General features: G+C 40.6%; 1 protein-coding gene, 1 long non-coding RNA gene and 1 other non-coding gene across 35 annotated transcripts in view; 2 read left to right on the plus strand and 1 right to left on the minus strand.

The window, feature by feature from the left end:
• SEC31A (SEC31 homolog A, COPII coat complex component) overlaps window positions 1-9,861 on the plus strand; it is a 71,201-nt gene extending 61,340 nt beyond the window's left edge. For 32 of the 33 annotated variants that reach the window (XM_053901448.1, XM_053901450.1, XM_019465814.2 and 29 more), the window contains 4 exons: window positions 80-343; window positions 2,851-2,970; window positions 8,138-8,209; window positions 9,273-9,861. In XM_053901448.1, coding sequence (XP_053757423.1) covers window positions 80-343; window positions 2,851-2,970; window positions 8,138-8,209; window positions 9,273-9,452 — 636 coding nt within the window. In that variant the 3' untranslated portion in view covers window positions 9,453-9,861. The remainder of the gene's footprint in view (window positions 1-79; window positions 344-2,850; window positions 2,971-8,137; window positions 8,210-9,272) is intronic. The other variant, XM_053901434.1, reaches the window with a different exon arrangement.
• On the plus strand, window positions 6,507-6,613 carry LOC128776773 (U6 spliceosomal RNA). Its single transcript, XR_008421949.1, has one exon. It is a non-coding gene; the product is annotated as a U6 spliceosomal RNA (small nuclear RNA).
• On the minus strand, window positions 8,056-26,164 carry LOC128776586 (uncharacterized). Its single transcript, XR_008421749.1, has 3 exons — window positions 25,317-26,164; window positions 16,174-16,324; window positions 8,056-9,016 (listed from the first exon to the last, which is right to left on the minus strand). It is a non-coding gene; the product is annotated as an uncharacterized LOC128776586 (long non-coding RNA).
• Between the last annotated feature and the right edge of the window lie 18 nt (window positions 26,165-26,182).

Here is a 26,182-nt window from a genome sequence, read left to right on the forward strand (position 1 = left end):
TTTTAAACCTTATTTAAAGGTGAGGAAATTGTACCTTTTTTTCTTATGCTTAGTGTCTTTTCTTTCTGTCTTTTAAAAGATACCAGAAAACTTTATGCCTCCTGTTCCCATCACATCACCAATCATGAACCCTTTGGGTGACCCCCAGTCACAGATGCTGCAGCAACAACCTTCAGCTCCTTTACCTCTGTCAAGCCAAGCTTCATTTCCACAGCCACATCTTCCAGGTGGCCAGACCTTCCATGGCATACAGCAACCTCTTGGTCAACCAGGCATGCCACCATCTTTCTCAAAGCCCAATATTGAAGGTGCCCCAGGGGCTCCTATTGGAAATACCATCCAGGTAACAAATCTGTGTTAATGGAATGAGGAGATGGCTCTATTTCAGTTCATTTTTTCTTTTTAATGTGTTAACTTTTCTGTTTACACCTTTATTAATGAGCGTCTAACTTTGGTTTCAATTAAGACAACCTAAATAAAAAATAGTAACCCCTTTTTTTAAGATTGATCATGGATGGATATTATTTTTCAATTACATGGCCATAAAGTTTCTAGAAGAGGCTTTTATAATTGCTCGTGTATGTTTACACTAACTTGACAATTGTATTTCATTTGACCTAATCAGTACCCACAATTTAAGATTAGTTGAATCTGTATTTTCAGCCAAGCTTGCTAAGCAGAAGCTATTCCAAAGGGTTTTCCTTTTAAAATCTAAAATAAAAATGTAATGAGTTATATCATTTCTTGTGTATGTATAAGAGCTAGTAATATACAGCTTTATCTTCAGCTGGAGATATAAATTTGTAGTTGCTATTCACAATATAAACAGCTAGTTGACACGGTTCTAGACGATGAAAAATCAGATACAACTGACTTAACCATACAAAGATGAACATTTTGATCAGTTTGTGAAAAGTAAAGAGTTTGGGTCAAAGTTCAGCATGTGAAGGTGAAACAAATCCCTGCACAAAGTATAAAATTAGTTCTGTTTTTGTCTTTGGTTCATTGAAGTCAAATTTATAAAGGTTGTATCTCTATCACAAGAGTGTGCTTTACTATTAAGAGATAGTTCTGCCTAAGGAATTTCTAAATATTAAAAGTGGCGTTCTGAAAACCAGTGTTTTGATGGAGGTGGGAGGAGTTTCTTTCCATAGGAATATAAATTAAAAAGATGCATTGTTAATTTCTTTTTTTTCTTTTCTTTTCTTTTCTTTTTTTTCTTTTCTTTTGTTATTACAAGTCTATGCTAGTTTGGGAAGCTACCCAGCCATTCACTTTTGTTTAGACTTTAGGTGCTCATGGAATACTCACCCAGACCAGAACCTCAGTTACCATCGAAAGGGAGAGCTTGCACAGATGTATATGTTCAGCCAGGCCATAATAGCCAGCTACCTGCCCACCTAGATGCCTCCAAGGCACCTCACACTCAACATTTCTACAACCTTATTCATAGTCTTCCTCCCAAACCTGATCTTCTTTTGGTGTTTCCTATTTCAGTAAAATGGCATCATAATCCATATTCAATCTAGCCAAAAACCTGGGAATCATCTTTATACTCTTTTTCCTTTAATCCCTCTTTCAAATCTATCCCCAAATCTTGCTGATATTATTTTAAAATCTCTCTCAAATCCTTTATCCACATACACTTCTAATCTGACCCATGCTGCCTTCATTTCCAGTCTCTGGCAGTGCAGGAGCCTCTAACTGGTGTACAAGCATTGACTTTGATCGTTGTATCTGGTCTTGTCTCCTCTTTGTTTAAAACATTGTTCTCAGGATAAAGACCAAATTATTTCACATTGTCTGGAAGCCCTTCAGCTTCATATTCCTCCTTGCTGTCTCTCTGCTTCAGCCACACTGGCCTCCTTTTAGTCCTCTTGTATCATGGTCCTTCCTTTGTACACATTCTTTCTCTGACACTCTAACTTCCCCATTTCACCAGTTAACTCCTACTTGTCTTTCTAATAGAATTTCCTGAAGAGAACTTTCCCCTCAGTTAAATTCCAGTTATATTGCCTGTTGGTTCCATTAATGTTAATTTATTAGCTTATAAAATAGCAATGCAGTTGCTATTTTACAGGTATTTATGGCATTTTATTATTTTACTTTTTGTTCAAGTAACATCTTTCATTAAGATGTAAGTATTTGTAAACTTGCTTTTTGTATGACATTTTAAAACTTCTTTTTCCTTCCTTTAGCTAAAAACTGCCAGAGAGCTGAGATCTTTTCTGAATTGGCTCACAAATACATAGCCAGTGCCTAGAACATAATTGCCTAATATTTTTTGAATGAATGTACTAATAAATTAGAACCCTAAACACTTAAACATACCTTCTTTGTTTTTCCATCTGTACATTCAGTAACATCATGGTCTCTTCTATCCTAACTTTTGACTTAATCTTGCAGTTTGATAATAGCCCAGTTACCAACCTCCAAGAATAAATCAAAGAACATAAGAATGGAAAGAGAAACAAAAATGAGCCAACAAGCAGAGCAAGCAGGCACTCTAACTAGTCAGCTTTGTAACTGCCCTTTTATTTCCTACCGGCATAGGTCTACAGTCTCCTTCCCCTCAGGTACATACAATAGTGATCAACATATGTTCCATAGTTCATCAAACTCTTTATATCCAATTCTGTTTTTCAAAATCAAAGCTGTAGGAGGAGTGTCTGTACCTTCTACTGAATATTTGATTTTCATTTCTACTTCTCCTAAGGGATTTCACATGTTAATTTGTCACAGCCTGTCTACAAGGTAGTTAGCTGGTTTCTCTTTATCACAGAGTTTCAGGGCTTTGCGTATAGGTAGCTTTCGGTCATTTCTGGTCATTTATGCTATTATTTCTTCCAGCATGTGCAGTCTTTGCCAACAGAAAAAATTACCAAGAAACCTATTCCAGATGAGCACCTCATTCTAAAGACCACATTTGAGGATCTTATTCAGCGCTGCCTCTCCTCAGCCACAGATCCTGTATGTATTTTTTTCTCATATTTTGCTTAATTAAAATAATCTTCAGGGCACCTGGGTGGCTTGGTTGGTTTGGCATCTGACTTCAGCTCAGGTCATAATCTCACAGTTTGTGGGTTTGAGCCCTGCATCGGGCTTTGTGCTGACAGCTTGGAGCCTGGAGCCTGCTTTGGATTCTGTGTCTCTGTCTCTCCCTCTCTCCCTCTCTCCCTCTCTCTCTCTCTCCCCCTTCCCTGCCCCTCCCCCACTCATGCTCTGTATCTCTCTCTTAAAAAAAATAAACATTAAAAAAATTTTTTTAATAATCATTTATAGAGTTCTTCTGTAATTGTATGAAGTCCTACAATATACTGCAAAAGTTTGTACAATAGTAATAAAATTAGCACTTGTGTACTTTGCTTTACATATAAAAATATAATTAATTTCTTTTATATATAAATTTATTTAATCCTTACAACAACCCCAGGGTAGGTAGATCTGTCATCTTTATTTTACAGATGACTAAGTTAAGACAAAAAGCAGTTAAGTAACACCCAAGGTCAGAGCCAGAATTCAAACCCAGTCTGGCTCCAGAATTTATGCTGTCAACCACTGTGCCGCATTGCCTTTCATCAGTAGACCTCATGTTTGGCACATAAATAGAACAGAATGGTGGTATATAAAAAATTCAGGTTAGGGATTTCTTTCTGAGCTTACTCAAAGCTTTTAAAAGTAGGCAGATAATCTTATATGTAACTTTGCAAAGATCTTAAAAATAATTGTTTTCGATACTAGAGTCATATTCATAGTTAAAGCAACTGATTTTACTTAGTTTACCTAGAGGATGCCTGTGTATTGGCAACAACAAAAGTTCCACAAAGCTGCCTTGTTTTAGATGAAATCTCAGTTTCTGCCAGCAAACATTGAATATGTTTATTTAGCCACTGGCCACTTGTCTGCTTGAAAAACAGCTCCTGGAATTTGTTGTTTCATCAAACATTGAGTATTAATATGTGCAACTTTCTTCCGGTCTTTTGGAAGGCAGTTCCCTGTACTAAAAGTGTCAGGAAAGCAGAAGCAAGGAAAGGTTATCATAAATCTTCATGCCTAGCATTCTGGAAGTGATGGAAAGACTGAGCTAGGAACAGAGAGCAGATGAAGCAGATGGCCTAGTATACGCTGTCCCCTGTGCATACCTCTAAATAGGACACAGTCATTCAAAACTAAAAATGAAGGAAGACTCCAGCCCTCCTTCAGGCATGAGTCAGTATAGAGAGGTTGAGAAGGCACATGGTACCCAGCCCAACTCAATAAATTTTTGTTGACTTTAAACTCCTCTAGGTCAACATCTTATCTTCGTTCTGGGTCCACAGGAGGCCTGGGCCAGATGAGAACCACAAAAGACAAACTATTTCTATAATTCCTGTACCTCGTTAGGGGAGAGGCCCTAATATGCTATCCCATCCAGGTGACTCCTCCACATTGGGGCAGGGCTCCTACTGGAAGCTAGATGATACTAGCTTTGAGCGGGGACTGTAAGAGGTCCCCTCCTCACAAATAGCTGGAATCATTTTTACAGTATAGTTGTATTCCTATTTTCACTTTAGTTATGTTCATACAACAGAGAGCAATTTTGCCACATGACTTAGTTTCTAATGTTATCCTTAATAGCTTCATCTCTTCCTCTGCCCTCTTCTTTATTTCTTTTTTCTTTTAATTAGTTTCAGGTGTACCATATAGTGATTCAACAATTCTATACATTTTTCAATGCTCATGATAAGTGTACTTCCCCATCACCTATTTCACCCATCCCCCCACCCGTCTCCCCTCTGGTATCATCAGTTTGTTCTCTATAGTGAAGAGTCTGTTTCTTGGTTTGTCTCTCTTTTTTTCTCCCCTTTGATAGTTTGTTCTGTTTTTTTTTTCCTTTTTTTGTGTGTGTTTATTTTTGAGAGAGAGAGAGAGACAGAGTACGAGAAGGGGAGGGGCAGAGATAGACCGAGAGAATCTGAAGCAGGCTCTAGGTTCTGAGCTGTGAGCACAGAGCCTGACGTGGGGTTTGAATTTACGAGCTGTGAGATCATGACTTGAGCCAAAGTTGGACGCTTAACCGACTGAGCCACCCAGGCGCCCCTAGTTTGTTTTGTTTCTTAAATTTCACATCTGAGTGAAATATATGATATTTGTCTTTCTCTGCCTGACGTATTTCACTTAGCATAACACCCTCTAGCTCTATCCATGTTATTGGAAATAGCAAAGATTTCATTCTTTTTATTACTGAGTAATACTCCGTTGTGTATGTGTGTGTATGTATATATACATACACATACCACCCCTTCTTTATCCATTCATCTATTGATAGACACTTGGGTTGCTTCCATAATTTGGGTATTATAAATAATGCTGCAATAAACATAGGGATGCATGTATCCCTTTGAATTAGTGTTTTTGTATTTGGGGGGTAAATACCCACTAGTGCAATTACTGGATTGTAGGGTAGTTCTATTTTTAACTTTTTGAGGACCCTTCATACTGTTTTCCACAGGTGCTGCACCAGTTTGCATTCCCACTAACAGTGCAAGAAGGTTCCTTTTTTCCTACATCCTTACCAACACTATGTCGTTTCTTGTGTTTTTTATTTTAGCCTTTCTGATAGGTATGAGGTGATATGCCATTGTGGTTTTGATTTGCATTTTCCTGGTGATGAGTGGTGGTGAGCATCTTTTCATGTGTCGGCCATCTGTGTGCCTTCTTTGGAGAAATGTCTGTTCATGTTTTCTGCCCATTTTTTAATTGGATTATTTGTTTTTGGGGTTTGTACCAATTCTTTATAGATTTTGAATACTAACCCTTTATCAGATAGGTTATTTGCAAATATCTTTTCCCATTCAGTATGTTGCATTTTAGTTTTAACTGTTGAACGTTTCCTTCACTGTGCAAAAGCTTTTTATTTTGATGTAATCCCAATAGTTTATTTTTGCTTTTGTTTCCTGTGCTTCAGGAGACATATCTAGAGAAATGTTATGGCTGATGTCAGATAAATTACTGCCTATGCTCTTTAGGACTTTTATAGCTTCGGGTTTCACATTTAGGTCTTTAATTAATTCATTTTGAGTTTATTTTTGTGTATGGTGTAAGAAAGTGGTCCAGTTTCATTCTTTTGCATGTTGCCCTACAGTTTTCCCAACACTATTTGTTGAAGAGACCATCTTTTTCCGATTGCATATTCTTGCCTCCTTTGTCGAAGATGGATTGGCCATATAATTGTGGGTTTATTTCTGGGTTTTCTCTTCTGTTCCATTGATCTATGTGTCTGTTTTTGTGCCAGTACCATACTATAGCTTTGCTCAGAATTGTGATACTTTCAGCTTTGCTTTTGTTTTTCAAGATTGCTTTGTCTATTTGGGGTCTTTTGTGGTTCCATATAAACTTTAGGATTATTTGTTTTAGTTCTGTGAAAAATGCTGTTGGGATTTTGATACATAAAAAAAATCATTCAGCACAATCAAGTGGAATTTATTCCTGGCATGCAAGGTGGTTCAGTATTCATAGATAAATCTTTGCTCGCTTCGGCAGCACAGATACTAAAATTGGACCAGTACAGAGAAGATCAGCATGGCTCCTGCCTGAGGATGACATGCAGTTCCGTGAATATTCACAGATCAATTGATGTGATGCATCACATCCACAAGAGAAAGGATAAGAACCATCTGATCATTTCAGTAGATGCAGAAAAAGCATTTGACGAAGTACAAAATCCATTCATGATAAAAACCCTCAACAAAGTAGATGTAGAGGGAACGTACCTCAACATAATAAAGGCCATGTATGAAAAACCCACAACTAACATTATACATGATGGGGAAAAGCTCCGAGCTTTTCCTTTCTCCTCTTGTGACACGCTGACACTGTCCTGCAGCATACCCAGCGCGCACCAGCACTCCTCCGCCTGGAATGCTGCTCCCACGTGGCTGCATTGCTTACTGCACACTTGCTCCAGGCTTCTGCTCCCGTGTCCCAGTAGCTTTCCAACCTTTCTTTACCGCCCGCACTCCAGCGCTTCTAGCCCTTCACACTGTTAGCTTTCCTTCCTGGCACTCATCACCATCTCATGTACAACATATTATTTATTTAGTATCTTTTTCCCACCCAATAGAATCCGAGCTCCATGAGACATAAGCATGGCAAATAATAGGCACTCAATAAATATTGAAGACCAGTGTCACTTCTAAGGTTACTGCAAAATGTAGGTCATTAAGTTAATCACATTGTAATTGAAGCCGGTAATTTTAGTTTTAGAATAGTTTTCTGTCACTGGACTTCTAGTACGTGGATTGGGAGGTAGGAAGACTCCTTAATTTAAGAACTCATTTTACTACTTCCGTCTTAGTAATCTTAAGCCACCAGAAGATAATTTTCTCTTTTTCTTGGTGTTCTAACAGCTCAGAAAGAAGCAGAATTAACTATCAAATGGACTAAGCGTACAAGTAATATTAAAGTATAAAGGTTAAAATAAGATTCCAGTTCACCTCTGTGTAAGCCTGCTAGCACCCATAATTTACAACAACTGTCCTTAGATCTTCTTTTCTGGCGTACAATGATGCACTGCTCCTCCAGATGGCCCTTCCTGTTTTTGTGAATAGTGCAGTTATACGTGCACACACCTTGTCAGATGAGCTTGCAGTCCACGTGAAATCCACCACTACTCCATCTTGCACTCCAGAAGGAAGCCCCTTATCCTCTTACCTTTCTCCCCCCACCCTCCCGTTAATAGGTTACTGAACTCTTTCAGTAATGGTCTTTCAGGTTTCTGGTTCATAGTTGCCTCTGTTTCTTTATAAAATAAAGCTGGGCGCCTGAGTGGCTCAGTGGGTTAAGCGTGTGACTTTGGCTCAAGTCATGATCTCACAGTTTGTGAGTTTGAGCCCCGCATCGGGCTCTGTGCTAACAGCTCAGAGCCTGGAGCCTGCTTCGGATTCTGTGCCTCCCTCTCTCTCTGACCCTCCTCTGCTTGCTCTCTGTCTCTCTCTGTCTCTCAAAAATGAATAAATGTTAAAAAAAAAAATTTTTTTTTTTTTTAATGAAGCTTTCAGCATGATGAGTGTCAGGGTTAGTGAAATGAGTTAAGGCAAAGTCTTTGGATTAAAGTTAACGTTCAAGTATAACATCATCTGTTTTTCCTCTCCTGCAGCAAACCAAGAGGAAGCTAGATGATGCCAGCAAACGCTTGGAGTTTCTATATGATAAACTTAGGGAACAGACAGTAAGTTTGTGGGAAAAAGAAGGATCTATGATAATCATTTTTTCCTAGTAGCTAGTAAATGAGCATCTCACCAGCACACGTATGTAATGTATTTGGTGATAAAATTGTGGTGACAGTTATAGAATGGGCTTTCTCTAGCTAGAGTCTTAAATGTCATTTATTGGGGATGGGAGGGTAGTGGGGAGAGGGAGAGTATGTGTTTGTCAGGCAGGGGTATAGTTTTAACTCCTCTTGTAACAAAGAGTAGAAATACATACTGACTTGTAGTGGCCCTGGGGTAGCTGGTCTTCCGTTCATTATATATGTCCTGTATTGTTTCCATTTCAGCATTCTTTTCCCTACCCTCACATGAGTCCCATCACTTATTTCACAAGAACCAAACCAAAGGAAGTTGATGTAACAGTAGAAGTGGTGTGGTCCATGGACTGATCCAAAATAAATTCTTCCCTCAAAAGTATGGGCATGTAGGCCAAATAATGGGGGACAGAAACTATAGATTTTATGGTTTTAAGAGATGGTAAGATTACAAAAAACCGTTGAGAATTGATAAATTGAGTACCTGGTAAGAACTATTGTCCTACACATGCAGGTAGGCCACAAGTTCAAGATCTCTATTGTAGACAAGGTTTGAGAATAAATAGGGTCCTTACTCTGAGATATAGTGACTAAGAATTTTTAAACTCCTTTATATACATGGGAAAATTTTTAAAAGGTATGAGGCTATATCTAAAATAATTGAAGAAGTAAAGCTCTTAAGTGGAGGAAGATGTTAGCATTTCAGCTCGGGGTGGAAATCTGGCTTCATTTCTATAAAAACCAAAAAACCAAAAAAACCTGGCTTATACATGTTCATAATTCATAATAGTTTCCTTACATAAATCATTTTGTCATGGTTCTGCTTTATAACTTAAAGAGTTGCTTGGTCCAAGAAACTATTTCTAGAAATGCTAAATGGTTTATTTGCTTTTTTATAATATTTATTTTAAGTTCCTTTTAAATATCAGTGTTTATGGGAAATTCTTCCTTAATTTAATTTTTTCTCTTGATTTTACCTTTATTTCAGCTTTCACCCACGATCATCAATGGTTTACACAACATTGCGAGGAGCATTGAAACTCGAAACTACTCAGAAGGATTGACCATCCATACCCACATAGTTAGCACCAGCAACTTCAGTGAGACCTCAGCTTTCATGCCAGTTCTCAAAGTCGTTCTCACCCAGGCCAATAAGCTGGGTGTCTGAAAGGACATCTTTATTCCCAGCCCATATTGCCATTCTTCCAAAGAAGCATATTTTAAAAAATGTTAAGATATGGACCAATCCTCATTAGCATGTTTCCATAGCAGCCAGTCAAGAGCATTTACACTATTCCTGCAGATATACTCACTTTAGAACTGCTCAAAACCCAGGTGCTTTCTTTTGTTTTAATCTTTTATTGCCCATGACGATTTTCCTATTCTGCAAATAGTGTATTTCCTGGATTACACTAGTATGTTTTCCTGAAGTATTCTGATCAAATGTGGTTTTTAAAACCTCAGTATACTTTTTGGGAAAGAAGCATCTGGTTATGCATAAAGCAGAGCTAAAACTAAATTTCTTTCACATCCTCCCTACTTCCTCCATGTCAATCAGATTAAAGTGTGTAATCCTATTTTATGTGTACGTAGTCTTTTTTTTTTCAAAACAGCTGCTCACAGGTTAGTTTAATCCCTGTTTTTTTGTGTCTTTGGCTTCATTCCAGTCCTGAACAAATAACTAAATCTAGAAGGTGTTACATAGATTTTAGCAAATATTAATGAAAAGTGGGATCACTAGCTTTAAGTATCTATTGGAAAAGACTGAGCATTTTCATTCTGTAGAATTCATTGGACTTTCTTCTATTAATAAATGTTTCTAGTATTGAGTTTTAAGATTGAATTATCTCCATTTTATATTTAGAAATTCGTTCATCCATTTTTTTAGAAGTCACCCAGAATTCTGAGGTTTAAGTTTAGAAAGAAAACTTTAATTTCTGTCAGCCTCCTGAATCAAAGGAAGACATTTATCAGCCAGTTTTTCTGTCAAGTGATTTTATTATAATTTTGTCTTAAGAACAGTGCGATTAATAAAAGATAATGGTCCCCGTAGAATCTTGAGAATTAAATACTAACAATTCTTCATTGTTACTTTATGTAATTTTACCTAAGTAGATTGGAAAACTAGAAAATAAATACTGTGACTACTATGGAGATAGAGTTGCTGTTTCAAGGATTAAGAGTAGCTCCAGTAAGAGTAGTTCATCAGGCTTTGTATGTCCTGAGTGAAATAGTTTGCAAGAGCCTCTCGTTTTCTTTTGCTGGGATTCCCTACTTGCCAAATTAAACCCCTCTTTTAAAAATTAACCACTCATTGTTTAGCTCAGAATAGTTTTATAACTAAAAAGGAGGACCTTGATAGCATGTGTGAGCATTGGAGCCTCAGGACTGGGGTGATATACTGGGACACCTACCCTTCAGTCTCCTGGGAGTTGAGTAGTCTGAGTCAGTTCTGTGACTCACTGACGTCACAGCTTGACCTTCTGGACCTGGTCCCCAACTGCAGTGTCAGCCCCAGACTCCATGGGAACAGCAGGTTGGCTTCTAGTAATTTTTTTCATCTATTGCCCTTACATTACAATTTGTGTTATGGCTGCACATTTACCCTGATAGGATAATAGCATCATTGGCAGCATTTCAGAAAAAAAAAAATTCCCAAAAGAGAAAGAAAAGTACATGGCAGTGGAGTCCTGGCCAACCCCAAAGATTTTACAAGTAGAGGGTAAAAAACTATTTGCCACTGACATCTGAGCAGCCATTACCTCTCCTTTCTCAATACAGCATTGTGATAATTTTTTTCCCACAGTGGAGGCATTTTTTCACGTGGCTTATAACCTTGGAGAATTTTCACGTAAATGGATGGTGGTAAGAAGAGCTGAACCCAAAACACTGTGTTGTGTGAAGTATGAAGATATTAGATTATGGAAAGAGCACACTTTGTTTTCTTGAAGAAAAGCAGAACAACTTCAAAAAGTTTTCTTTTTATAAAAGTAGAGAAAAAAACTTCAACTTGATTTTGTAAATGAGCCTGTTTTTAACATTTTTAACTCCAATGACACTGCACTGTATTCCTGCACGATTCAGGCACCTCTGTATAAAGTTACTCTTACACGATGATGTGGTGGATCTGTTACTTAGTTTGGGAAAGTTCTAGCTGTACCCTTGAGGTTATTTTGTGTATAGTGATGAATCAATTCATCCTGAATCCCCAATTCCTTCAGTTTTGCCCCTTTGTTGGTGTGCTTTATATTTTTTGAACCTACTTAATTTTAAAACAAGGAAAGGGGTGTGAGGGAAACTGGTAGGTGGGGCTGGGTGTGGCCAGGAGATGTATCAGACCTCTGGGAGGTGCTTTCCTTTTTTTTAAAATTTTTAAACGTTTATTCATCTTTGAGAGAGCACAAGCAGGGGTGGGGAAGAGAGAGAGGGAGATACAGAATCTGAACCAGGTTCCAGGCTCCTAGCTGTCAGCACAGAGCCTCACGGGGGGCTCGAACTCACAAACTGTAAGATGACCTGAGCTGAAGTCGGAAGCTTAGCCAACTGAGCCACCCAGGCACCCTTGGGAGGTGCTTTTTTTGTTTGTTTAATGTTTGTTTATTTTTGAAGGAGAGAGACAGAGCATGAGTGGAGGGGCATAGAGAGAGGGAGATACAGAATCTGAAGCAGGCTCCAGGCTCTGAACTGTCAGCATAGCACCCAATGCGGGGGCCTGAACTCACAAGCTGTGAGATCATGACCTGAGCCAAAGTTGAAGGCCCAACCGACTGAGCCACCCAGGAGCCCCTGGAGGTGCTTTTTAATATTGCACCTGCTCTTCATTCTTCATACGGCCCTTTGTGCTTGGTGGGGTGGATGTATTCTTAGGCCTCATTTGAGAATCTTTATATGTAATGGCATACATAGCTGATGGAGGTAGTTGTTTATTTGAATAGTGTGGCAGCAGGGAAAAGTTGGGAACACCCTGCTCTATGCTTGACTGTTGAGAGCCCAGTGAGCCTATATATATTCCTCTGGCCTCAGAAAACTCCTATGTATCCTGGAGGACAAAAAGATACAATGGAGTTCCGGGCAACCAGATGTACCTTGGTTAACACCTGCCTAAAAGGTAAAGGGAGGGATGATGACTGGTTAACACTGATAACCACTTGTCTCCTGAGCCAGAATTGTGTTCACCTAAGAGCGACTGCAAGGCCAACTGTTGACTCTTCTGCTGTGGTGGAGACTTCGTTTGGAACTGTCATGAAGATTGAGCAAATAGTGTGTGCACATCCGTGTATGCATGCGTACATAAGTATGTGTGCTCCCCTCTTTATTTTGTTGTTCCCCTGCTGTGATGGCAGCATTCCCAGATAGAACCCCTGACAAATCTGTGGGTGTTCATCAAATGCTAAAGATGTCACAAGTAGCATCTCAAATTACTCTATGAGTAAAAGGGACTGTCTATGCACAGAAAATCTTTTTTTTTTTTTAAATATAACTTATTGTCAAATTGGTTTCCATACAACACCCAGTGCTCATCCTGACAGGTGCCCTTCTCAATGCCCATCACTCATTTTCCCCTCTCCCCCACCCCCCTATCAACCCTCAATTTGTTCTCAGTATTTAAGAGTCTCTTATGGTTTATCTCCTTCCCTCTCTGTAACTTTTTTTGTTTCCCCCTTCCACTCCCCCCTGGTCTTCTGTTAAGTTTCTCAGGATCCACATATGAGTGAAAACATATGGTATCTGTCTTTCTCTGCCTAACTTATTTCACTTAGCATAACACACTCCAGTTCCATTCACATTGCTACAAATGGCCAGATTTCATTCTTTCTCACTGCCAAGTAGTATTCCATTGTATATATAAACCACATCTTTTTTATCCATTTGTCAGTTGATGGATATTTAGGCTCTTTCCATAATTTGGCTATTGTTGAAAGTGCTGCTATAAACATTGGAGTACAAGTGACCCTATGCATCAGCACTCCTGTATCCATTGGATAAGTTCCTAGTAGTGCTATTGCTGGGTCATAGGGTAGGTCTATTTTTAATTTTTTGAGGAACCTCCACACTGTTTTCCAGAGCGGCTGCCCCAGTTTGCATTCCACCAACAGTGCAAGAAGGTTCCCGTTTCTCCACATCCTCTCTAGCACTATAGTCTCCTGATTTGTTCATTGTAGCCAGTCTGACCAACGTGAGGTAGTATCTCAGTGTGGTTTTGATTTGTATTTCCCTGATGAGGAGTGACGTTGAACATCTTTTCATGTATGCACAGAAAATCTTAACTATTTGGTCTTATGGATGAATACCCCAAATCTTTCAACCAAACTAGATTACAAAGAAAAAGCAATCAAATTAGCTCTGTATTTCCACTTTCCCCAGTATACTACTTGTTTCATCTACATTTCTGTAGCATCAGTGCTTTCGTAACTGAACCAGTCATTTATGAACTATGAACCAGGTTACGTAGTGCGCATCTAAGCCTGACTGAAGTCAAATTGTATCATTTTTTGTCCAGTTGTTTGCCTTTTTACCCCCTCTTGGAGGAATGGGATGTGTGGATTTTAAGGTGGTTGGTGTAGATCTAGAAAAAGCTAGTAAAATCCAGCAAAGGGAACTAGACTTTGATAAAACTCCGGTACCTGTTCTTTGCATTCTGGATTCATGCTTCCAGAGATCTGCTAAAGTATTTATTTAGCAAACAATGTTAATGTTGTTAGTCTGAAACACCTAGAATGACTTTGTACAAACATCATTACTCCATAATGTCTAAGATCTTCATTTTAATGGAGTTGTACTCCCTGTAGAATTTGAATTCAATTTTTGGCTGATATTCCATAGACTTAGAAGGCTATTGTTATTGTTCATCAGGTAAGCCTGTTCCTGCTTTTATTGCTGTCTTATAATTTCCTGGTCCATGACCTTTCTAAGCCACCTTTTATGTATCAATGGGTTAATGTGCAAGCGGGGAGGGGGGAAGGGGAGATGGCTTCAGAAGCCTTGTGAAATAGAGGAAATATTTCTATTTCCTTTCTTTTTTAAAAATGTTTACTTACTTGGTGGGGGGGGGCGGGGCACAGCGCAAGGGAGGGAGGAGCAGAGAGAAGAGAGAGAGAATCCCAGGCAGGCTCCACAGTGTCAAAACAGAGCCCAACGTGGGGCCTGATCTCACGAAACCGAGAGATTATGACCTGAGCTGAGATCAAGAGTCAGACGCCCAACCGACTGAACCACCCAGGAGCCCCAAAACATTTCTGTTTCAAAAAGATACAAGACTTGTTGGACTTTAGCCTATGTGAGGTAAATTCTAATGGAATTGGTGTCTCAAACATCTACAATTATCTCTTTTATATCTTTAGAGGCTTTTACACTTCTCAGGTCTAGAGCATAGCATTTTAGCATTATTAAGTTGGTTTCTTTACTTCAGTAATTAATATTTGTAAATGGCTTCATGCAGTTCAGTAGAGACTTCATTTCCAAACAGATGTGTTTCCAGTAGTTGATGTAAAATGAACCAGGAGGGAGCCTATCACAGGAACAGAATGGATTCAAATTTGATTAGAAGAGGAAAGTTTCAAACCTTTTTTTCTGGTAAGTAAAAGAGTAGTGAGTATAATATATAATTTAAGGGAACCATTAAGGCAGCCAATAAGTATGATGAGTTGGCTAATGATGAGAAATCAGGGGGGCCTGGGTGGCTCAGTCAGTTAAGTGTCCAACTTTGGCTCGGGTCATGATCTCACGGTTCGTGAGTCTGAGCCCCACAGCAGGCTTGCTGCTGTCAGCCTGTCAGCGCACAGCCCTCTTCAGATCCTCTGTCCCCCTCTCTGTTCCTCCCCTGCTCACGCTTGCAAAAAAATAAACATAAAAAAAAAATCAATGACCCTATTAAAAAAAAAATTATGAGACATCATTTCTTCTTGTACTTTGTCCAATAAAGGAGTTTGCTACTCTAGGAGAACTAGAGTACGTGGTGGAATTGAATATGAAAAACAGGCTTCAGTAGTAAAGAGGGAAAGCAACCATCTCCTAAAAGTGACCTAAAAGTAACTACCTATCCCTCTAGCTATCTCCATATAACCGATGACCTTCCCTGACCACCTTTTTTGCTTGAAGGAATCTTTGGGAGAGAACTAGTCAGTTTTAACAGGTAAAAATCAAGTCCACAAAGAGTTTTCTGCTGGAAGGTACTGCTTGGACACCTTGAAGGGACCTAACCTTTCCTTGATCTGGGCACTGAACGAGGTACTTAGCTCTCTCTCTCTCAGTCCTCATCACATCAGCCCAGGAAGCTAAGCTATTAGTTCAGTTGCCCGATGCAGCTAGTGAGCAGTAAAATCTGTATTCAAACCCAGATCTCAGCCTGGTGAGCATGTTCCTTTCACAAAACCAGTTTTCCCAAAGTAAGAATAACTGCTACTACAACGAAAACACATTATGCTTTTTGAGTTTGCTATTTTCCCTCTTAGTCTACAGAGACCTGGCATTTCCCACAAATGAGGCATGTGGTTATTATAAATGGATCAACTTACTGAGCATTATGTGTTGGCTTCTTTTTAGGCAGGTTCTCTTTATGTGCTGGGAAAGATGGCCCCTGGCAACCCAAAACCCGTATACCCCTCTACTGCTTGGGATATACAAAGGGGAGAGGAAACCTCTCACAATACCCAAATACTGCTCACAAAGACAACTCCAATTGCTTCTGTTTGGGTCTCGTGCCCACTCCCTAACTGAGTTCTGTGCCCAGAGAAGTAGGATACTAGAATCTGCTGGCCCACATAGTGTGCCTATGTATGAACACAGTGATTTGTAAGCCCCACCAAGAAACCCATGGAACGGTCTCCCCACAGGAAGAGGTGCAATTTAGAAAAGAGTGGGGGAAAGAGTAGGCCAAAACAATCCCTTACCTACTGGAGAGAAGCCCTGGGTGGTCCCAGTGCAAAATTTCATGGGGAGACGGTGTAGAAGAGCACCTCCCGAGTGTCCAGGACCTGGATTTCGGCATCTTCTCTGCCACTTACTGTCAGTCAAATGTTGCCGCTTTTTGCCTCCAAATCCCTGTTTGTAAAATGAGAGGGTAGGACAAGAAAACTCTCGTTTCACTTCCCAGCTCTGAAAGTCTGTTATCCACCTACCTTTCCTACAGCGTCTTTGTGTATTAACTACAAATCTTCAAAAGGAATGGAAAACAAATTAGGATAAGCACCGAAGCTTTGAAGAAAAATGACAAACAACTCAGGCCTATTTATATTTGGATACCTTTCTTTCTTTTGTAGAATTAATTTTATCTCTAATCTGGAGAAAAATCAATGCAAGGCTTTCCTTGGTTGGAAATAAGTGGGCAGGCGTTAAAGCAGTTTCTAATTTGAGGATTTGGGATAAATATATTTGCTTGGCATTGAGGTCCTTAGGGGTGAGTTCCCTCTGTAATGATATATATTTCCATGAAATTAACCTTTCTAGACACCTGTTTCCCACATCAAGAATAGGCCACATTTGATTACATAGATACTCAACAATGAACTAGCTTTTTCTCTGGTGCTGCAAAATCTGGGTCACCCTTTTGACATTCCTGAACTCTATTTACAAATGCCCCCTCCCCACTAAAGAACAGCAGGGGCCTTTGCCTTTTAAGAGCAGCCTGTGGTAATTGACACAGCAGGGAGAGAAAGAGGTCATTGAAACAGAAACAATAACTGCAGCTAATACTGAGAAATAAATAAGAGCTTGTTTATCTGCCCTTGGAAACCAAAATAACTATCCTAAAAGAAATTGGGGCGGGTGTTTGTGGGGGAAGGGGAACTGGAGAGCTGGAAGAGTTGTGGGTGAAAACGTTTCAATACTGTCTTTCTTCTGTCACAATAATAGGGATTGTTCATTTATTTCAGAGAGCTGGGATTTGGGAGCAGGGAGAGAGAGACAGTGGGGAGGAGCTTGGTTTGGTTTGTATACCTTGTTTTACCCAGATGTTGGTCAAAGGGGGGGTGTGGTGTAGGTTTTCACAAATGTTAACTTGCCATGCCTGGCTCTTAAAAGATGCTTAGTGATTCTTCCATAGCATTTGTTAGAGTTTGTGGTATATTCTTCTCATAGTGAGGATTTGATTGCCTTCTGGCTGCCCGGCTGGACCTTGAGTTCCATGAGCACAGCCATATACTCCTGTCCGTGGAGCTGAACTTATGCTTGGCTTCTACGAGAGGCTCAAATAAATAGATGTTGAATGAAAATGTTAATTTCATTCCAACTGAAGATAACTTGGAAAGATGCAAAGGACAGTATATCACTGACAGAAGAGACAGGTTTGGGTTGGTTTCGGTACTCCAGTTTCTCATTAAGTAGATGCTCTTCTCTAAGAATTAGGAAGTAAAGGCCTTCAAATCCAGCCATCTCCCCTGCCTAGGTTCCTGCTGCTAAATGGTAGCACTTTGTTGTTTTGTTTTTTTTTTTAATTTTTTAATATTTTTATTTATTTTTGAGACAGAGAGAGACATAGCATGAGCAGGGGAGGGGCAGGGAAAGAGGGAGACACAGTCCGAAGCAGGCTCCAGGCTCCAAGCTGTCAGCACAGAGCCCGACATGGGGCTCGAACACCCAGACCATGAGATCATGACCTGAGCCGAAGTCGGACACTTAACCGACTGAGCCACCCAGGTGCCCCGGTAGCACTTTGTTAAGAGTGGTCAGGAAATATGGGAAGGGTCTTAAGCAACAAGGCTGGGCTTTGTTAAAAGAAAACCCCTCATTCCCTTCATATCCAAAGCAATAGAATCATTCATTTTTTAGGAACAGGTCCCCCCTCATCCACTGCTATAAAATCTCAATAAGAAAAATTTCCAATCCATTTAATACAGAAAAGGGGAACCCAACCCTTCTGTGACTGGAGGAAGCTGAGAAGACTAATTTTATACTAAGCCCATGGTGTTGCTGTATCTCAAAGCCACTCTTCTGGTCATCTGGGAGGCAAACTTCCCAACTTTATGTTCCCCTGAAATTATTCTAACCTAAAGCCTGGGAATGGCTTCCTCACCCCTAGGTGCACAAAGATTGTTTACTTGTGAAATTGTTGTCCATGCCTCTCATCCAAAAGGCGGCTCGCCCCCCTCCTTTAATTCCACAAGAGCTGCAGGGTGCATCCCTTCCTTAGGCCAAGGGAGTTGCCTTGCATGATTACCTCTGATACTGTGGTAAATAAAACTGTGATTTTATTTCACAGTTGCCTGGTGTGGCTAGAATTTGTTCTTTGAAGGCCTGAATCCCTCCAACCCACCCAGTCTGGAACCCTCAAACACACCCTGGCTTCCAGGTCAGGGAGGTTTCATAACTGCATCAAGTCCATCTCTCTAGGTGATTAAAAAATAATGAAATACCCACATAATCTTGGAAGCGTTCATTGACAATTGAGAGCTGTGCCTTGTCCTTGTTTAGGAAGCCCCCTGCCACCCAAACCACTGAGCACCTGGCTCATAATCTTCTTCAGCTAAATCTGGACAACCACTCTGTGTGATTTCAAACTCCTGTGAAGGTCCTGTCCAGTAAACCTCAACCTCCTCAGCACCAGACTACCTTTGACCTACTCATCCCAGGGACAGCCACCTCCACTATAATCCTGTGGCCTCACCTTGGAACTGATCATTGGAAAAGCAGTGGAAACGCTTCTACCACTATAGGTCTTAAGTCCCAAATCCCACTCTTGGAGCACAGTGCCCATTACTCCCTTTATTCTCATTCCCCAACAGAAATCGGCCTTCAACTGTTTTCAAAACCTTGGTGCCTTTGATTTCTCTACTATATATGAGTTCTTAGCTTCCTTCTGATCACATTTCCTTCTCCTTTCTCCAGCCTGGACTCCATATAAACTTCTCTCTCACCAGCACCTCAGTTACCTGACTCTCCTGTCCTCACCCCACCCCTAGGGCACCTGGGTAGTTCAATTGGTTAAGTGTACAACTTGGGCTCAGGTCATAATGTCACTCTGGAGTTTGAGCCCACATGGGTAGGGGGCGGGGGGCGGGGGACTCTGCCCCTCCCCCACCCCCACTCTCTCTCTCAAAAATAAACAAACATAAAAAAAATTTTTTTTTTAAATCCCCATCCCTACTTCAATTGGGATATTCCATCAGACTGCTGAGTTAGGCTGTATAACCGTTACTGTGCAGACATCATGATGCCATTTTAAGCTTAGAGCATCCATTCTTGGTTGGGCCCTTAATTTGGCTCAACAATCTTTTAAGCATTTCTTGGTCAGCTTCCTCTTTCGTTCTGCTCAATAGCTCTTGGAAGCCTTCATCACCTTTCTGCAGCTCTCTACTAAATTCCCACTCTGCTTACCCAGCAGATGATCTGACCTTTCCCTTCAGAAGAAACAGGCTGTCATGGCACCCTCCTTCACTTTACTGGCTCTAAAAGCTCTATCTGCCCTCATCCTCATTTCCTTTCAGTCTCCAAGAACAAGCTGTCCCTCTGCTCAAAGTTCAACCATCTGATCACTCCATCCCATCCTGCCTAACCCCCTCCCCAACCCTAGAAAACTAGCTCCATCAAGCATTCCCTTCCTCATGGTTTTGACCTTTGACCTTTCATTATATTTCTGCTAGCCAATGAGTGTGCTCAAATCCCTCTTGTCTGAACACTCAGACACACACTCAGTTTCGTTTCTTTACCCTTCACTCCAAGCTTCTTGAAAAATTGATTTCCATATATATGCTATGCTTGTCTCCTCTTCCTCATTCTTAAACTTCTGTGTAAAGTCTTTTCCCATAACTCGCTGAAAAGGCCTCGGCACAGGTCAGCCATGACCTTTGTATGTAGTGGGCTCCTCATTCTCCCTCCTTAGTAGCTTCTCTATAACATGCGATTTTGTGAATCCTCTCCCACATTTTGCTGATTCTCCTAACTCTTCCATTTTCTCAATCCATGCCACAGGCTTCCTTTTCTTTGCCATTCTCATGAATAGCACTTCACTAGAATTCTACCCAGAATCCTTCCTACCTTCCCAGGGCAACTGCTTCCACGGCTAGATTTTACTCTACTCAGTTATGACTAAGATGTTCTCTCCAGCCTACATCTTCGCTGGGCTCCAGGCCTATGTATTCAACAACCTACTGAACATTCTTTTTGGATGTCTGACAACACGGGACCTTTTTTTTCCTTTTTTTAACTTGCTCCTGCTTCTTCAGTCCCAATCTCAAAAAATGATTAGATGATTATGGTGATGCTGATGATTAATATTTATGGATTCCTTACTACCTGCCAGGCTCTGTTCTAACCTTTAGTTGCCACAAGAATACTATAAAGTAGGGGCGCCTGGGTGGCTCAGTCGGTTAAGCGGCCGACTTCGGCTCAGGTCATGATCTCGCGGTTCGCGAGTTCAAGCCCCGCGTCGGGCTCTGTGCTGATGGCTCAGAGCCTGGAGCCTGTTTCAGATTCTGTGTCTCCCTCTCTCTCTGACCCTCCCCCGTTCATGCTCTGTCTCTCTCTGTCTCAAAAATAAAGGTTAAAAAAAAAAAAAAAAAAAGAATACTATAAAGTAGGTATTATTATTGAGTATTATTAAGTATTATTAAGTGTATTATTTTACAAAAATATAAGCACAGATTTAATATCTCAATAAGTGACCCTGTCTTTCACTTGAATACCAAATCCAGAGAGCCAAAAAGGATCCAGTATTTTTTATTCCTCCCCTTCATGTTCAATCAAGCATGAAGCCTGCTGGTTCTTCCATTTTAGTTTCTTTGGATTTATCCCTCCTCTCCATAACCTCTTCTCCAGAATCTGTGCCTTTGCCTTACTTCAGACCCTCATCATCACTTGACCAGACTCTTAAAACAGTGCCCTAACCGGTCCCCTTGCCTTCAGTCCTACCTCTCTCTACCTCCAATCACGTCATTCTCCACACCTCTTCTAGAGTGGTCTTTCTATAATACAAATTTGATCACATTATTATGCTTCATAAAGCTTTCCCATGTCTCCCCTCACCTACCACATAGCTCTTTTGGCATGACATTCATGAAACCCACCTACCTTCATGTGCTGCCCACTGCATGGCATTTCAACTTCATCTCCTACTGTTTCCCTACTTTCACCTCAGATATTTCAGACACGTCCCTAAATGCCAAATGCAAAAGCTTTCGCTTGCACCATTTTCTCTACCTGGAATGTCCTCTGCCATTTATTTGTCTGATAAACTACTTATTCTTCAAAACTCTGCTCTATGAGATGGTAGCCAGGAGCCACACATGGCTATTAAGCACTTGATATGTGGTAACCCGAATTAACATGTTATAATAACATCTGCCATAATAATAAACAATGGATTTTGAAGGTACAGTGTGGGAAAAAGTATAGAAGTCTTAATAATTTTATATAGACTACACGATGAAAAGATAATATTTTGGATAGATTGGGTTAAACAAACTACTAAAATTTATTTTTTCTACTTTTTTTAATGTGGCTACTAGAAAAATTAAATTTATACATGTGGCTGGAATTTGTGGTGTGTATTATATTTCTATTACAGAGCACTCCTTGAAGATCCTTTCTTGGCAAATTTAACTAAGGGGGCAAAAGATTTATACACTGAAAACTACAAAATGTTGCTGAGAGAAATTAAAGAAGACACATAGAAAGAGATCTCAAGTGTTGGGATTAGAGACTTAATACTGTTAAGGTGTCAATACTAACCAAAGTGATCTTCAGATATATTGCAATCTTTATCAAAATCCCAGTGGAATTTTTTGCAGAAATAGAAAAATCCATCCTAAATGTATATGGAATCTTAACAGATCCAAAATGTCCAAAAGAATCTTGAAACAGAAGAAAAAAGTTGGCAGTTTTATGCTTCTTGATTTCAAAATGTATTATAAAGCTACAGTAATCAAAACAATGTGGTACTGGCATAAAGACACACCTGCAGACCAGTGGAATAGAATAGAGTCCAGAAATAAACCCTCAAGTGTATGGTCAAATGTTCTTCCATAAGGGTGCCAAGACCATTCAGGGAAAGAAAAGGAGAGTCCCTTTAACACACGGTGTTTAGAAAACTGAATATCTACATGAAAAAGAATGAAGTTGAACCCTTATCTTATACTAGGTACAAAAATTAACTCCAAATGGATCAAAGACCTAAATGTATGAAGTAACTAAAAAAGTCTTTGAAGAAAACAGGGGGAAAGCTTCATGACATTGGATTTGGCAATGATTTCTTAGATACGACACCAAGAGCACAGGTAACAAAAGTAAAAAAGGCTCATTGGACTACATCAAAATTTAAAACTTCTGTGCATCAAAGGACACAATCGACAGTGAAAAGGCAACCTATGGAATGGGAGAAAATATTTCCAAACCATTTATCTAATAAGGGGTTAATATGCAGAGTGTAAAAAGAACTCCTGTAACTGAACGCCAACAAAAAACCTGATCAAAGGATTAGAATAGACATTTCTCCAAAGATGCCATACAAATGGCCAACAAGCCCATGAAAAGATGCTCAACATCACTATTAGGGAAATGCAAATCAAAACTACAATGATATGTCAGCTCAAATCCATTAGAATAATGGCTGTAATCTAAAAAAAAAAAAAAAAAAAAAAAATCCAAAAAACAAAGGAAACCCAACAAAAATGACAAGCATCAGTGAGGATGTAGAGAAATGAAAACTCTTGCACATTGTTGGTGGGAATGTAAATGGTGCTGCTGTTATGGGAAACAGTATGGAGCTCCCCCCAAAATTGAAAATAAAATTACCATTAAATCCACCAATACTACTTCTGGATATAGATCCAAAAGCATTGAAAGCAGAGTTTCAAAGAGATAGTTGCACACCTATGTTCGTAGTAGCATTATTCACAAAAGCCAAAAGGTGGAAGCAACCCCAAGTGCCCATCATAGACGAATGGATAAGCAAAATGTGGTAAATACATACAATGGGATATTATCTGGCCCTGAAAAGGAAGGGAATTCTGACACATTTTACAACATGGATGAACCTTAAAGACATGGTGCTAAGGGAAATAAGCCAGTCACACAAAAAGTCAAACACTGTATGATTCCACTTATATGAGGTATCTAGAGTAGTCAAACTTATAGAAACACAAAATCCAATGATGATTGCTGGGCTAGGGAGAGGGAGAAATGGGGAATTGTTTTCATGTGCATGACTTTCAGTTTTGCAAAGTTGAAAAAGGTCTAGAGATGTATATATTTATTTTATTATATATTTAACACTACTGAACTGAACATTTAAAAATGCTGGGATTTATGCATATTTGACCACAATTAAAAAAAAAAAACTTTAAAAATCCAAGTTAAAAAATCCTTACTCAAGATATCACCCTTTCTCCTTTCCCCCTACCTCTTCCTTCCTTTGTACCTCCACTTTGCCTTATATATACCACTATTAGGGCTCTTACCACATTTTTTGGTAATTATTTGTTTGACAGGATAAAGGTTACTATCCCATTTGCCCCCATTAAGGGATGAAATGAACACTCACCCATGTCTGGGGTCTTGACCAGAAGCTAAGAAAAGAGACACTAGCCCTGATAGCATAATATGCTACAGGGGAAAGTTGATATTAGCAAGAGTATATCTTATATCTGTAGAGGTTTCACTCTGAAATTAGATAGGGAAGAACCATTTTTCTTCAGTCATCCTTCTGAGGTCTGAAAGACCTCATGGGCACTTGCCCCTCCCCCCAACACATACAATCATTCACTTATCCAGCCTGAGTCCAACCTGCTGAAAGGAGTGGCCCAACCCAGGCTAAGCCTTTGGAGGGAAGAGAGGAAGACGTTCATTCAAGACAGATTCAAGATAGAGTAGCTTATCTAACAGATAATGTACCCAGGGGTTAAGTAAATAACTGTTTTGCTGCCTCCCCCCCCCCCCCAGACTCTTGTTGTGTATGCTTGATATAAAATAACTTTTTTTCCAGATAATGGACTGGATCTTCCTGCCCTTTGAAGGTCATAGCCAAGAGGTTACATTTGTTTGCTCTGTCTTCCCCCCTAGATGAGGAGCTCCTTTAGAGCAGGGACAGCTTATTCATCCTTGTATCCCCAGTGTCCACTAGTCCCAGCACGTAGCAGGTGCCCAATAAATCCCACACAAATGATCGAGTGGTCAGAGCGTGTGTGGGGTGAGTCATTACGATAACCCAGAGATTTTTGGCCAAGCAACTAGTCCATCCCTGAGAGAAAGGACAGTCCGAATTAGAGACCTGCAGGGAGTATATGGGTCTAATGGGAGTGGGGAGGAGCAGGCACATGTGAAGAAAAGTGGTTCATTATAAAGCCCAGGTTGAGCAGGATAATGAAGTCTATACCCTCTAGTTTCATGTTCTATTGTCTCACTAGTCATTATATAATGTCAACATTTATCCAGTTTCCAGGCTAATTTCCTTTCATTCTAAAGTATCAGCTCCATCTGAAGCACCACCATAACACCCCTCAGGGGTCCCAATTCCACTGCCACATACAGTTTTAAATCAGATGGTATTTTTTTAATGTTTATTTTTGAGAGGGAGACAGAGCGTGAGCGGGGAGGGGCAGAGAGGAGACACAGATCCAGAGCAGGCTCAAGGCTCTGAGCTGTCAGCACAGAGCCCAACGTGGGGCTCGATCTCTTCAACCGTGAGATCATGACCTGAGCCAAAGTCTGACACTCAACCGACGGAGCCACCCAGGCGCCCCATAAATCAGACGTTATTGTAACCTGGCTGATTGGACTGTTTCAGGTCTGCTAACAGAAAGATGCTCTTGTATGGCCCTTTCATGCAGCCAGTTCTTTGTAATTTTTTCCCCCTCTCCTGGAATCTTGGAAAGGATGGGTAACCCAAAAATCAGCCTTATTTGTCAACATAATGGTACTCCTTCAAACTCACATTCATAGAATTGCAAGCTGGAAGAAAGAGTAAACATTAGTTCTGTTTCCCGGGTAAGAAAATTTGTGTCTGGAAAGCCAAGCCGGGTCACACGACTCAGAACTAGAACTCAGAGCCCCTGATTTCCAGTCCTGAGCGCTTTTTCTTCGGCTACCACACGTGCAGTCTCACCTGCTTAGAACACGACCAGCTCACCCCGTCAGCATTTCTGTGCAATTAGGGCTCCCTCTGAACAGCTCTGAATTGTCTGCGAGAGAGGAATGAACAAACACAAATTTTTCTCGGGGTAATTTTCCTTGGAACGTTCTGGGTGATTTTTCTAAAGCCCCGTTCACAACGGTGCTGACTTTACGGTACTGTTCCATCAGCGGAGTCCGGAAGGTCGCTGATTAGTCCAGAGTTAGCCGTAAGCAGAACTCCGCCGCGGATGGGCTGCGCGGTGGACAGGGCACTGGTGCTACTAAATCACGTATCATCTAAAAGGCACTAATTGAGTACCTACTGTGTGTCTGGTTGCGGCTGCCTGTTAAAAGTTGAGCAGCTGCCTCCATCCCTCCACTGGCCCAAGGAGCCAGTTGAACCTGCAGACGCGTGCGCTTCTGATTCTCATCTCGGATATGGCCTTAACCTGTGTTGCGACCCCAGGCAAGTATTTTAAATCCGCCAACACCAGTGAACTGTGGCTTCAAAAAAAAAAACAACAAAACAAAACAACGTATTTTCAAAAGGGAAAGGTATTTTTTGGAACTGGAGAAGCACACAAAAACGACAAAAGTGCTGTGAGCCGCGCTGCAGGCTCCCTGGCGGGGGAGCCACATGCCCCCACCCTCGGGCGGAGGGGCCAAGCGCCTGCCCCGCGCGCCCTCCCGTAGCGCTCACGGGAGCCCGGGGCAGCCGAGGCCAGGAGGGCGCCTTCCTCTTTAAGAGCCCCACAAGCCGTCCTGATTGGCTGTAGCTATGCAGGTCTTCCTTCCTCGACTCCCTCGGAGGGCTCCCTCCCGCTCCCTCTCCGCGCGCCCTCCCCCAACTCCGCGCCC

This window comes from Panthera pardus, unplaced genomic scaffold (assembly GCF_024362965.1).
Source record: "Panthera pardus isolate Hobbes unplaced genomic scaffold, ASM2436296v1 HiC_scaffold_13, whole genome shotgun sequence".
NCBI lineage: Eukaryota > Metazoa > Chordata > Mammalia > Carnivora > Felidae > Panthera > Panthera pardus.